At 31.4% G+C, this 13,282-nt stretch overlaps 1 protein-coding gene across 4 annotated transcripts in view; it reads left to right on the top strand.

Annotated features, from left to right (window-relative positions):
• Positions 1 to 13,282, top strand: part of PRMT3 (protein arginine methyltransferase 3) — a 112,101-nt gene that overhangs the window by 39,003 nt on the left and 59,816 nt on the right. For all 4 annotated transcript variants that reach the window (XM_076002095.1, XM_076002094.1, XM_076002097.1 and 1 more), the window contains one exon: positions 4,550 to 4,649. In XM_076002095.1, the coding sequence (XP_075858210.1) occupies positions 4,550 to 4,649 (100 nt within the window). The remainder of the gene's footprint in view (positions 1 to 4,549; positions 4,650 to 13,282) is intronic.

Here is a 13,282-nt window from a genome sequence, read left to right as displayed (position 1 = left end):
CTTCTTTCCTTCAAGGACCACATTTAATTCTATATTAGATCTTCTCACTGCATTCTTCTTTTTCTCTTAGCTGTGCTTCTATAGTGGTTCAAAGCAGGGGTTGGCAGACTTTTTCTGTAAATGGTCAGATAGTAGATACTTTCAGCCTTGAGGGTCACCTACGGTCTCTGTCACTGCTGCTGCTGCTGCTTTAACTCTTTAGTTTGTGGCTGTATAAAAAATGGGTTATAGGTTAATGGGCCATAATTTTTCAATTCTTGATCTAAACACTCAGTTAAAAAACTATTTTCAGAATGGATAAAAAATAAGATCTAGCTATTTTCTATATTCAAGAAATCTAGTTTAATTATAAAAATACCATAGATGAAAAGTAAAAGAATTGGGGGGGAAATATGTCATGGAAACGGATTATTAAAAACGCTAGAGTGACTATGTTAATATCATCAAAATCATGTTCTTTTTAAGTGCCCATAGAACATTCATCAAGATAGTTTATATGTAGGGCAATAAATTAAATCTCAATAAATTTATAAGGATTTAAATCTTACCAAGCTCAGGGACACATTGAAATTAGATTATAAATCAATAACAGAAAAATATCTAGTATATCCCAAAATAATTGACAGTTAAGCAGAACACTTCTAATTAGCGCACGGGTCAAAAAAGATATCACAAAGGAAACAAGTTTAGAAAATATTTTGAACTGAATTAAAACAAATGCTCAGTGTATCAAAATTTGTGCCATGCAGTGAAAGCTGTGCTTAGAACAAAATTAAATGTTTTAAATGATTACATTAGAAAAGAACAAATATTTAAAATCCATGATCTAAGCTTTCATCTTAAGATGCTAGAGAAAGAAAAGCAAAACATACCCAAGTAAGTGGAAGAAAGGAAATAAAGGTAATAGCAGAAACCAGTGAAACAAACAATAGAGAAAAACTAATGAAAATAGTTGTTTCTTTTAAAAAATAGTAAAATTGATAAACCTCTGAATAGACTTATCAAGAAGGAAAAACAAAATAGAAATTGTCAGTATTAGAAGTGAAAGGCGCTATCACCACAGACTATACAGACAAAAAGGATAAGAAGGGAATATTTTATGAATACTTTTATGCTAATTAGTATGACAATTTAGATGAAATGGAAAAATGCCCTGAAAAGTAGAGGTTATCAAAACTGATTCAGGAAGAACTAAAAAATATGAATACCTAGATCTAGTAAAGAAAATGAGTTGGTAAATATAAACCTTCCCACAAATTAAGCTGTGGGCTCAGGTAATAAATTTCCAACATTTAATGAAGAAATAATATTCCTTTTAAAGAAAATATTAAACACAACCCTTTCCAACACACTTCATAAGACCAGTGATACTACAACCAAACAAAGATATTCCAGGGAAAGTAAACTATAGGCCAGTATCCCTCATGAACATGGATAGAAACAGTAACAAAACATGGGCAACTTGAATACAACGTTTTGTAAAAAAGATAAACTGTGACTAAGTGGGGTTTATCCTAGGGAAGGTAAACAAGGCTTAACATTCAAAAAATCAGTATAATTCGCCAAATTGACAGACTAAAGAAAGAAAACCATGTAATCAACTATTTGTCAAAATTGAAAACTCATTCATAAATAAGACTCTCAGCAAACTAGGAAAGAAACTTTCTCTCTTGATAAAGAACACCTATTAAAAAAAAACCTACAGGTAGTATCGTGTTTAATAATAATCAATGAATGCTCTCCCCCTAAAATTAGGAACAAAATGAGCATGTTTATTCTCACCACTTCTATTTAATATTGTGCTAGAGGATCTAACAAGTTCAACAAACCAGGGATAGGAAATAAAAAATAGGTTTGAAGGAAGCAGTAAAAGTGTCATAACTCCCAGATGATGTCATCATGTACATGTAAAATCCTAAGGAATCTATAAAATAGCCACTAAAACAGCTAAAACCAAAACCTTGATCACTGTCAATGGGCTTCAAGGTCAAAATATGAAAATCAGTTATATTTCTATAAGTAGCCACGAACAACTAGAAATTGAAACTTAAGAAGTCTATACCATTATATATGCATTGAAAAATATTGTAATCCAGAAATATGTACAATTATAAGTTTGAAAATTCAATTAAAACTATATGATATTTATAATACATGCAAAACCATCCAATACTAGGGATAAATTTTACAAAATATGTGCAAGACCATGAACGCTGGAAAGTGTGAAACATCACCAGGAGCTGATTCTAAAATTGATGTGGGAATATAGATCACCTAGAATAGCCAAAAGGATTTTTAAAAAGAATAAATTTGAAAGATACTACTGTCAGATTTGATGACTTAATTCAAAACTATACTAACCAAGAAAATGTATTGGCATAAAGATACACATCCAAATCCTGGGGCAGAATTGAAAATCCAGAAATAAAACCACACATACATAGTTGTTTTTGACAAAGATGCCAAAGTAATTCCATAGGTTAGTGATAGTTTTCCTAACGAAGTTGAAACTATCACTAGTGATAGCCTTTTCATCACAGTTTTCTCAACACTATGTCAATAGACACTGACATGGAGGAAAAAATGAGCATAGTATCGTATACAAAAATTAATTCAAAATGGAAACTAAAAATATTTAGAAGAAAAGATAGGTGAATATATTTGATGTAGGCAAAGATTTCTAAGATACATCGTCAAAAGCATGTACTGTAAAAGAGTGATAAATTGATCTTCATCAAAATTAAAAACTTTAGTTCTTTAAGACACCATAAAAAGAAAACCAGACCACAATGTAGTAAAAAAAAATATTCACTGTACATAAATTTGACGGGGTTTTTGTTTAGAATATATACAGAACTCTTTCAATTCAATAATAATACACTGAGCTGATTTTTTTTAAATGGACAAAAGATTTGAACAAAAGATAGGGGAATATGGCCAATAAGCACATAAAAATACTTGATTAGGAAAATGCAATTTATGAACCACTTTGAAATCTTGCTACACAAATAAAATTTAAAAAATCAACAGTAAACATTGACAAGGACATGAAGCAATGGGCATGCACATAGTTACTGGCAGGAATGTAAAATTGTGTATTCACTTTGTAAAATGAATTGGCAGTTTCTTTTTAACAAAGCAGATATACATTACCATTTGATAGAGAAATTCTGCTTATACACAAATGCATATAGCAGCATTACTCATTATTGCCCAAAGCTAGAAACAATCTAGAATTCTATCCACAGGTGAGTGGATAAACAAAATTGTGGTTTATCATGCAATAGAATACTACTCAGCAATAACAAGGAACCAAATTATGGATATACACATAGAAACATATCTAAAAAGTATCATGCTTATCAAATGATACCAGGTGCAAAAGGGTATATTTAATATGATTCTGTTAATATGAAACTCTACAAAATACAAATATAATACATAGTAAAAGAAAGAAAATCAGTGGGTGCCTGTGGATGGAGGATTTTCTGGGAATGGGCAGATGAATCTTTTGGGGGAGAAGGAAATGTTCTTTATGTTGGTGGTCACCCAAGTATCTGTTTTTCAAAATTCAACAGAGTTTAACCCTAAAATGAATGCATTAAATTGTATGTAAATAATACCTTGATGAAATTGGAGGGGAGCATTTCTCCTTTAATGCAGAAAAAAATTCTTTGTAATTAATTATAATGTACAATGTCTGGGGATTGAGAATTTATTAATCTAATTGAATATAAACTTAACCAGCAGCTTGCTTTCACTTTTCTGAAATTCTCTTTAACTCTGTTGTTTCAAACAGAAGAGGAAGTTGAAAATATGTGCTAAGCTTATGATTATATAGACATAACTATATAAAAATAGCTAATGAATGCCATTGGTCAAGGTTAAATAATTTTTTATCAGGGTAGGATTTCAAGTTTTATATAACATGTATTTTGTTACTGATGATAATGTCATTACCATTATGTATTGCTTGAGATGTATATATAGCTTTCACAAATATTTGATCCTTGTAATAGCCTGTGAAGTGAATAGGGCAGGTATTATCATCTTTTACACATGAGCATACAGGTTCGGTGAAATTATTTAAAAATTTGGTGAAGATCACATAGCTGACAAATGCTAGAGACCTAGGGTTTAAAGTAAGAGTTTCTGGCTTCAAATTCTCTCACCCCTATGACACAGTACTTCCCTTTAAACCACACTTTTGTTGTCTGTGTGTCTGGTCTGTCTGTGCTCACACCCCCGGCCCCTGTTGTTGTTTTTTTTTAAGACAAAGTAACTTTATTGACATGGATTGATAAAATTCAGATTTCTTTTCAAGCTGAAGTTTTAAATAGTGGTTCAGTGTATTGCCATATTAATTAGAAACATTCTTGGGCATTCATAGAGTACCATAAATAATTATAATGCCCTGGGGATAAACAAACTTTGAACATACTATTGTATTCCACAAAAAAATATGAATAGTTGGCAAAAAATGATATAATTTGACTAGCTTTGAGAATCTGTTTAACATACTAATCTAATTCACTATGATGACTTTCAGATTAAATAAACTTGAAGATACTATTATACTAATTAAAGGAAAGATTGAAGAAGTTCATCTTCCTGTAGAAAAAGTGGATGTTATTATATCTGAGTGGATGGTGAGTATTTATAGAAAAAAACTACTTTCATTGCTAAAATGAAAAAAAAAATATTAAAGTAATGAACACGCTGTCAGTTTTCTGCATTTAATTCTATTCGATAAATTACAGAATGGTGACATTTTAAAAATAGCTAGAATCTTTATGGTGGTAGTTTATTCTGAAATGGCACTTATTTATTGGCTATTCATACTCTTTTAAGAAGGATAAATTCTCTCTTTTACCTTTATTTTTTTTTAATTTTTTTATTTCAGCATATTATGGGGCACAAATGTTTAGGTTACATATATTGCCTTTGCCCCACCCGAGTCAGAGCTTGAAGCATGTCCATCCCCCAGATGGTGCATACCACACCCATTAGGTGTGAACATACTTATCCCCCCCCCCCCCCGCGCGCCCATCTGCCCAACGCCTGATGAACGTTACTACTATATGTGCACTTAAGTCAGTTAATACCAATTTGATGGTGAGTACATATTGTGCTTGTTTTTCTATTCTTGTGATACTTCACTTAGTAGAATGGGCTCCAGCTCTACCAAGGATAATAACAAGAGGTGCTAAATCTCCATTGTTTTTTGTGGCTGAGTAGAACTCCATGATATACATATACCACATTTTATTAATCCACTAATGTTTTGATGGGCACTTGGGTTGTTTCCACATCTTTGCAACTGTGAATTGTGCTGCTATAAACATTCTAGTGCAGAAGTCTTTTTTATAGAATGTCTTTTGTTCCTTTGGGTAGATACCCAGTAATGAGATTGCTGGATCAAATGTAAATTCTACTTGTAGCTCTTTGAGATATCTCCATATTACTTTCTACAGAGGTTGTACTAGTTTGCAGTCCCACCAGCAGTGTGGGAGTGTTCGTATCTGTCCACATCCTTGCCAGCATTTATTGTTTTTGGATTTTGTAATAAAGTCCATTCTCACTGAAGATAAGTGATATCTCATTGTAGTTTTAAATTGCATTTCCCTGATGATTAGAGATGTTGAGCATTTTTTCATGTGTTTCTTGGCCATTAGTGTATCTTCTTTTGAAAGTTTCTGTTCATGTTCTTTACCCACTTTTTGTTAGGTTTGATTTTTTTCTTGCTTGCTGATTTTCCTGAGTTCTGTATAGATTTTAATTATCAGCCCTTTATCGGATGTGTAGCATGCGAATATTTTCTCCCGTTCTGTTGGTTGTCTGTTTGCTATCGTGATAATTTTCTTGGCTGTGCAGAAGCTTTTTAATTTGATCAGCTCTCATTTATTTATTTTTGCTGTGATTGTCTTTGGGGTCTTCATAAATTCTTTGCCTAGGCCAATGTCTATACTTTAGTCCATTAGGATTTCTGACCTGAAAAGCTAGAAAATACTAATTTCATAATTGAACAGGTATGCTTTCTAAAGTTTCTCCAACATTTTTCAGACACCCCTACTCTGGATGAAACAGTGGGCAAGGTAAATAATTGACAATTTTAAATCGGTGGACACATTCTCATGAACCATCTGTTTTTTAAACTTAAAATATATTGCATAGAATCCTGTCTTTAATTTTTTATATATATACAGCATAGTAAGGATGCAAAAACCTAGAATTAACCATTTTTAAGCATATGTTTTTATCTCTCTTTATAAGTACTTTCAACAAGGAAAGACAGAAATGGAATACACCCTGCAGAATTTGGCACAGATGTTTAATGGACTTGTAATCCAGGATAGCAATGTAAACACCATATAATGCAGAGATACACATCTGTGTTCTTCTCCTATGGTCCACTAGCTCTTCCATGGCTTAAGCTAAATATGGTTTTTGTTTGCAGCTGTTCATGAATTTTGCTTTAATTTTGAAATGTAAATAAATATAGGAATGTAATTTTAAAAGTTAAATCATTGCTGGTAGCATGTTATTTAATAAACAATCACTTGCCTTTTAGACTAGTGGATTTCCAGATTTAGGCTTTCCTTTAATTTTACATTTTCATTTTTGTTTTTATTTAAGAGATTTCTCTTTTTATATATTTAATGTATAAAACGTGATATTTTGCTATACAGTGAAATGATTACTAGTGTTAAACAAATTAACATGTCCATCATCTCATGTAGTTACCTTTGTAGTAAGAGCGCCTAAAATCTACTTTTAGCAGTTTTCAGTGTATAATACATCACTAACTCTAGTCTTCATTCTGTCCATTTTCATTTTGCCTCTTTGACAAAATTGTTCTCAGTTAAATATAAGTTTAATCCTTGGAAGACCTTAATATTTATGCCTTTGTATATGTGTTCTCATTTTTACATTTTACTCTGCCAATAGAAGTTTTGTTTTTAGAGCTGTTCTTTGACTTCTTATTTCTGATTGACTAATAGAACTGTTCAAAATAGCATCCATAATTCTGACCCAGCAAACCAAATTGATTCTAATTTGGTGTTGCTGTGTTCCATCTTTGTTTTCAGCATGACTTTACAAGTTCATAGACAAAACCCTGGTAATGCATGATACAACTGCCAGAGACAGTTCTTGTTTGCATCTGTGTTACTTTCTGTCATCAGGACCATTAGCAAAATTACACTTTAGGCGAACTTCATATTTCATTGTTATGATCACTCATAATATACATTCAAATTATTTAAAGACCCTTATAATTTTTCTGTCTAGCTTTGCTTTTTACAAAAGGGGACTAAAATTTTCTCTTTACTCAAATATTCTTGGATTTGTCCTAGAAATTTAAGAATTTTTTCATCCCATCTTTACCAGGTGTATCTTTATGTGCAAGTACATGCATACATATACCCACACTCACATTGATTGAGTACTGTTTATTCATATTTAATATTCTTTATTATAAATAGATTTTCAGGATTTTATAACCTTTATCACTTAGAAAATATGGCTTGTGGTTTGGCTTATTAACATTCCAAGAAAACAGCCACGAACTCTTTCATAGGTCACCTTTTAAGCCATTGGATGTTGAAGTGTTTTTGTTGTCTTTAGTTTGGTCTGGCAGTGAAGCCATGCCATTTCAGCCACCTGCCATGAGGATGGGCGGCCTTTCCTGATCTGTTTTCTGCTTTAAAGGATAGAAATGCTTATATTTTCTCTTTTAAATATATATTTCTGAAATGTTTAAACAAGATAGAATTGTATATGTTTGTTATATATTTTGTTTACTAAAATATTTTCTAAAATAATCTCCATGTCCAGTGGTTCAAGATAAATACAAGGCCTACTTCTCCCCAGTTGTATATCTCTTGCCATTTTTCCTTGCATTTTATTCCTCTGTTGCTCCATTAGAGAAAAAGATATATTTTCAGTGTGGGATTTCTTTTATTTTCAAAAAACAATCAATAATCATAGTTAAGTAAAATTAACTGTAACAATTGGGTTTTTAGAGGACGAAGATTACTGTTGTTTTAATGCCTTTTATTCCTCCTTTTTATAGTTAATTTTTATTTAGTATATTTTTTGGCAGAAATAGTTTGCTCCTTAATGGAAGTTACTAATGATAGAGCAAAATATGGGTTAGCAAATGGCCTTATCTTTTAAAGTGTTTTACCTTCTCTGTCTGGCAAACCTCCTCCTAGTTAAGACTCATCTCAGACAAGACCTCGTCTGTGAAGCTTTCCTTTTTTGCCCTTGGTACATAATCTGTCTTTGCCCTGAATACTCTTTGCACTTTATTTCAAGCTTCTATTATAGCTTTCCACATTGCATTTTAATTAATTATTATTAACTTGTTTACATTCTTGAGATTGGGAACTAGGATTTACTTGGTATGGCCAGATAATGTCACAGGCTTAGCATTAGTAAATGATGAGGGAATGTGCATGATAAGAGAATTTTCCCTGACAGAAATTTACGCACCAGAGACATGATCTTATTTATAATTTTCTGTACAGCTGATGAAGGCAGGGAGGGGTAGTATATGACGGGGTTAATGTTGCTCCAAAGTCAGACCACCTGGATTCTTGGCCCTGTTTGCCACTTACTACGTTTGTTACATTGGGTATGTTATTTAACCTCTCTGTGCCTCACTTTCCTTCTCTATAAAATGAAAATAACAGTATTACCTACTTCATAGGGTTTTTGTGAGGATTAAATGAGTTTAATACATATAAATTTCTTAGAACTGTTTCTGGTACATAGGATCTCGGTAATTGTTCAGTTTTGAAAGTTATACACACTTTTAAGTACTCTGAAACTAGTGAATGAGCAGCTAGACTAGGTAAATCAGTAAATAAAAGTTGAAAATGATAATGTACATGAAGTAAAGAATATTAATTCTTGGGGCTTCTTCCTTTTATGGCTCTTTATAAAAATGGAAAACCTTCTGTTTTCATGTCAAGCATTTATAGTTGATTCTGTGTATAATTTGTGCAAAGTAGAAAATTAGTTGATAATATGTGAGTTATTGGAGTTTGGGATATTAGTATTTTTCTTAACGTGAGCTGAATTATTATAAAATGTATTATACTTTATATAATTCTCAGTTTGCTGCCCTGTAAACAATTTTTAAGCAATACTGACAGTACCGAATAATTTTAGATAAAATATAAAGTACATATTTCATGGTACTATTTTTGAGTACTATAAATATTAATGGGGAGTTATTTATAGTACTTGAGCAATGAATGGAAAATGTACTTCCTGAGAGTATTTTTTTGTAGATATGCTGACATTTGAATTAAAAATAAAATGAAAGCAAAGAGAATAAAAATAAGAATAGGCCTCTTATGTATAATTATTTCAGTTTTATAATCTTTACCTTTGTTCTTGTCTGTACTTTTAACTACTCCCCAGCCTCTTAATTAATCTTGATTTTTGTTTTAATTAGACTCCAGATCACACTTTTATTTCTTGGTCTAGCAAGTAGAATGTTTTGTAATAGTAGGATCTTGGTATTCATAGGAAAAATTTAACCCTTAAAGAAGTCCTTAAAATGGACCTTAGGCTGTTTTTATAAGTTGCAATTATAGTAAAAGGTATAGTAAAATGTATCTAAGGTAAATGTGCTCTATTTTTTCTTCTGTGCTTGAAACTAAATCTAAATGAAAATATTTAGTATTTTATAGAAAGTTGTTTATATCGAAATAAAATGTTGTATTTCAAAAGCAAAAATTTACGTGTAACACATAATTCTATCTCTTCCTTCAAATTTCTGGAAGTTGTCTTTACCAAGAGTTTCAATGCTTCATGTATGATTGATCAGATTAAATTAATTTGCTTTTTGGCCCTCCATGACTCCCTTTGCCATCTTACATTTTAGTTGTGCTTTAATCCTATTTGAATTGCTCTTTTAAAAAATCATTTTGTTCAATAAGTTATAAATTGTAATTATGAAGATAAAAAGGATAAGTTACTTAGGAACATGAATCAGTTGCCCTTACAAAAATTTTGCAATTAAACCCTCAGAGAAGAACATGATTTATTAATTTCTTTTTCAAACTCTAAAATTATCCAACAGTTTATAAATACTTTGTCAGTAATATCATTTATTTCTGCTTGGGAGTAAAAGTAAGCTAAAATTTACAGTTTGCATTTGTAGGCGGGTAAGCCATTTGTTAACAGTTTACATATTTAAACTGAATTTGGCTTAGTCATAATTATTAAAATAATTAGTATAAAGTGGATCTACATAAGATTATATATGGCCAGATATTTGATTCACAAGCCTTGAGTAACATAAAACTCCATCAATTTGTGATAAAATGTGTGCCTATGATTCCCAACCTGGATTTAGAGAACCTCTAAACATGTATTTGAGAAACAACAAATGAATGACATGCAATGTAAAGATTTGGGAGAGAGAAGGTATTATATAGTGGAATGTAAAATTCTCACAAATTTTTAAGATAAAACATTAGCCTTCATATCTTTTTGAACATTCACAGGATTGCTTTTAGTAAGATACTTCCTAATTCCTTAGGAGTTCTGATTCCTTGTCTTTTGCCATTAGAGGTACTGCATGGGACAAGTTCAAGAAGCCATGACTTTTACAGTATTTTTTAAACTACCTTAAAAGGCTTGATGAAGATAATTGTCCTCTTGTTTTTTCTTCTCTTTGAATATAGATCTTTCATATGTTATATTTTCTTTAATAGATTCTCCAAATTGGCAACATTTAGATGGCAGAACTCTTGAAGTCTTTATTTAGGTGAAATGAATATTTTAGGGCAGGATTTAGTTAAATTAAACTAAACTGTTGATCAATTCTAAATAAATGACTTTGTTGACCCACTCTCAGCAGATTACCTATGTGAATAAGTGTTCTGATAGTAATACATTGTTCCATTTTCACTATCTTTTAAAAAAATTTTTATATTCATTTTTCTTTTTCTCTTTTTTTTGTTTGTTACTTGTGTTTCATTTTTACTTTGCAAAGTTTTTGGACTGAACATTTTCACTATCTTTTTATCCCTTTCTAATACTGGAATATTTATTTGGGATACCCAATTTAAGGTTAGGAACATAACTGACCTTTCAGGAATTGCATCTTCAGGCTTACTTTTATTAATACAAGCTTGTATCCCCATTAAAGTTAGTGACCAGAAGTAAATGGGGATTTGATCTAGTCCCTGAAATGAGGAAATTACATGTGATTTATCTTGATCAGTTTTGCTGAGGGTTTGTCACTTACTAATCTTTTCAAAGAGCTCAAATTTTGGCTTAGTTGATTTTTCTCCATCATACATTTGTTTTTTATGGTATTGATTTCTGATTTTATCTTTATTTCCTTCTATTCTTTTAGAGTTTGATTTGCTACCCTTTCTACCTTCTTGAGGTAGAAAGTTACATCATTGATGTTAAGCTTTTCTGTTTTTTAATAGTTGCATTTGAGGCTAACACTTCTAAGGTACTGAGCTGTATTTTGTGTTCAAGTGATTTTACAAAATAGTTCTAAGTACTGTTCTCAATAGAGAAAAACCCAACTATCATATTTTAGAATTAATCTACCATTTTTAAAAAAGGCATTGATTGGTACTTCTGCTTACAGCATCTAGTCACCCTTAATGCTATGAGGTACCTTCTTATTGCAGAACCATAAGCCTTAAAGAACATACAGTTTATATTTTTTCTTTTTAGATGGTATTGGTCTCACAAGCATTAGGAAAATCTCTGAGAATTTTTCTCCAAAACAAAGCAAAAACAATAACCTTGTCATCTGGGGACTACAGTTAACAGGCAGAGCCTAACAGGCAGGCTAGAAAGGTAAGGATGCCTATTAGGAGAAGCTCCATAACAGCACCTCTAGGGTGGTGGCTACTGGCTGAAGCAGAGACAAATCCTTTCTGGGAGAAAATTTCCCCAGTCTCCCAATTTACATCTATAGTACTCCTTTCATTAATATCAAGGAGCAAGCTCACAAAGATCATGAAACACATGAGAAAATGAATCACTGGGACAATTATCAGAAATAACCAATATTGGTTTTAGACCCCCCCAACTATTAGAGATATTAGAATAGTCAGAAGAGAACATAGAACAACTACAGATATGTTTAAAGAATTAAAGGATTCATCTGCATCACAAAGAAGAATCTTTGAGACTATTAGAAATGAAAACATGGATTCTTTGAAAAGGAATTTCAAGAAATGAAAATTTTAATTGTTGAGATCAAAAAATCCACATTTAAACATGAGCAGCTTAGACATAGGTGAAGAAAAGATTTGTGAACTAGAACATGACTATGAGACTATTATTTAGAATTTAGCACATGGAGATAAAATACGAAGGTTAGGAGAGGCATAGGATAAAATGAAGAAAGTTTAGCAAAGTTACTGAGTATAAACTCAGCATTCAAAATTTTATTTCTATAAGCAACAGTCAAAAAGGAATTTTAAGATATCACAAAGATCATTTACCTAGTAATATAGCAAAAAAGTGTATGAGACCTCTTAGGAACTTATATACTAAGAAAAATTAACAGTCATTGAATGTAAGGTGTCATTAACTGCAAGTATACCACTTAAAGAAAAAATATATGAATTAAACTATGACACAGTATTTTTTTATCTGTTAGACTTACTTAAACATAGGTTATCATTATGCTGTATACATATAAAAAGAAAAATATAAGTAAAATAAATTGGTTAAGGAATTCTTATCTCTGTTTTCAGAATTTTCCATGTTTTTCTGCTCTGTATCATTTTGCCTCATCAGTAGCATTGGTCATACAGCATTATTTCAGAGAATACTCTTCACTATGAGATTTTCTTCCAAGTCACAGATGCGTTTTAGCTAGTTTTAGTTTTGTTGCTATGTATATGATATCAGAAACATCTGTGCCATATTCTGCAGGGCATATTCCATTTCTGTCTTTCCTTGCTGAAAATACTTAGAAAGAGAGATGAACCCCTACAATAGACTGGAAAAAAAGAGATAAAAACATATGGTAGGGGGAAATGGGCATTTATTGAAACCTTAAAATCTGTACCCCCATAATATGCCAAAATAAAAAAAAAATTAAAAAAAAACAAAAAAACATATGGTTAAATATGGTTCCTCTTAGATTTTTGCTTCCTTACTATGCTGTACATAAAAAAAAAACAAAACCAGGATTTTATGCAATATATTTTATTTACCAGTTGCCCACTGTTTCATCCACAGTACGGGTGTCTGAAAAATGTTGGATAAACTTTAGAAAGCATAC

The sequence above is a fragment of the Microcebus murinus genome, chromosome 4 (genome assembly GCF_040939455.1).
Source record: "Microcebus murinus isolate Inina chromosome 4, M.murinus_Inina_mat1.0, whole genome shotgun sequence".
NCBI classification, from domain to species: domain Eukaryota; kingdom Metazoa; phylum Chordata; class Mammalia; order Primates; family Cheirogaleidae; genus Microcebus; species Microcebus murinus.
The sequence above is the reverse complement of the archived record's forward strand: the minus strand, read 5'-3'. Positions and strand labels throughout refer to the sequence as shown.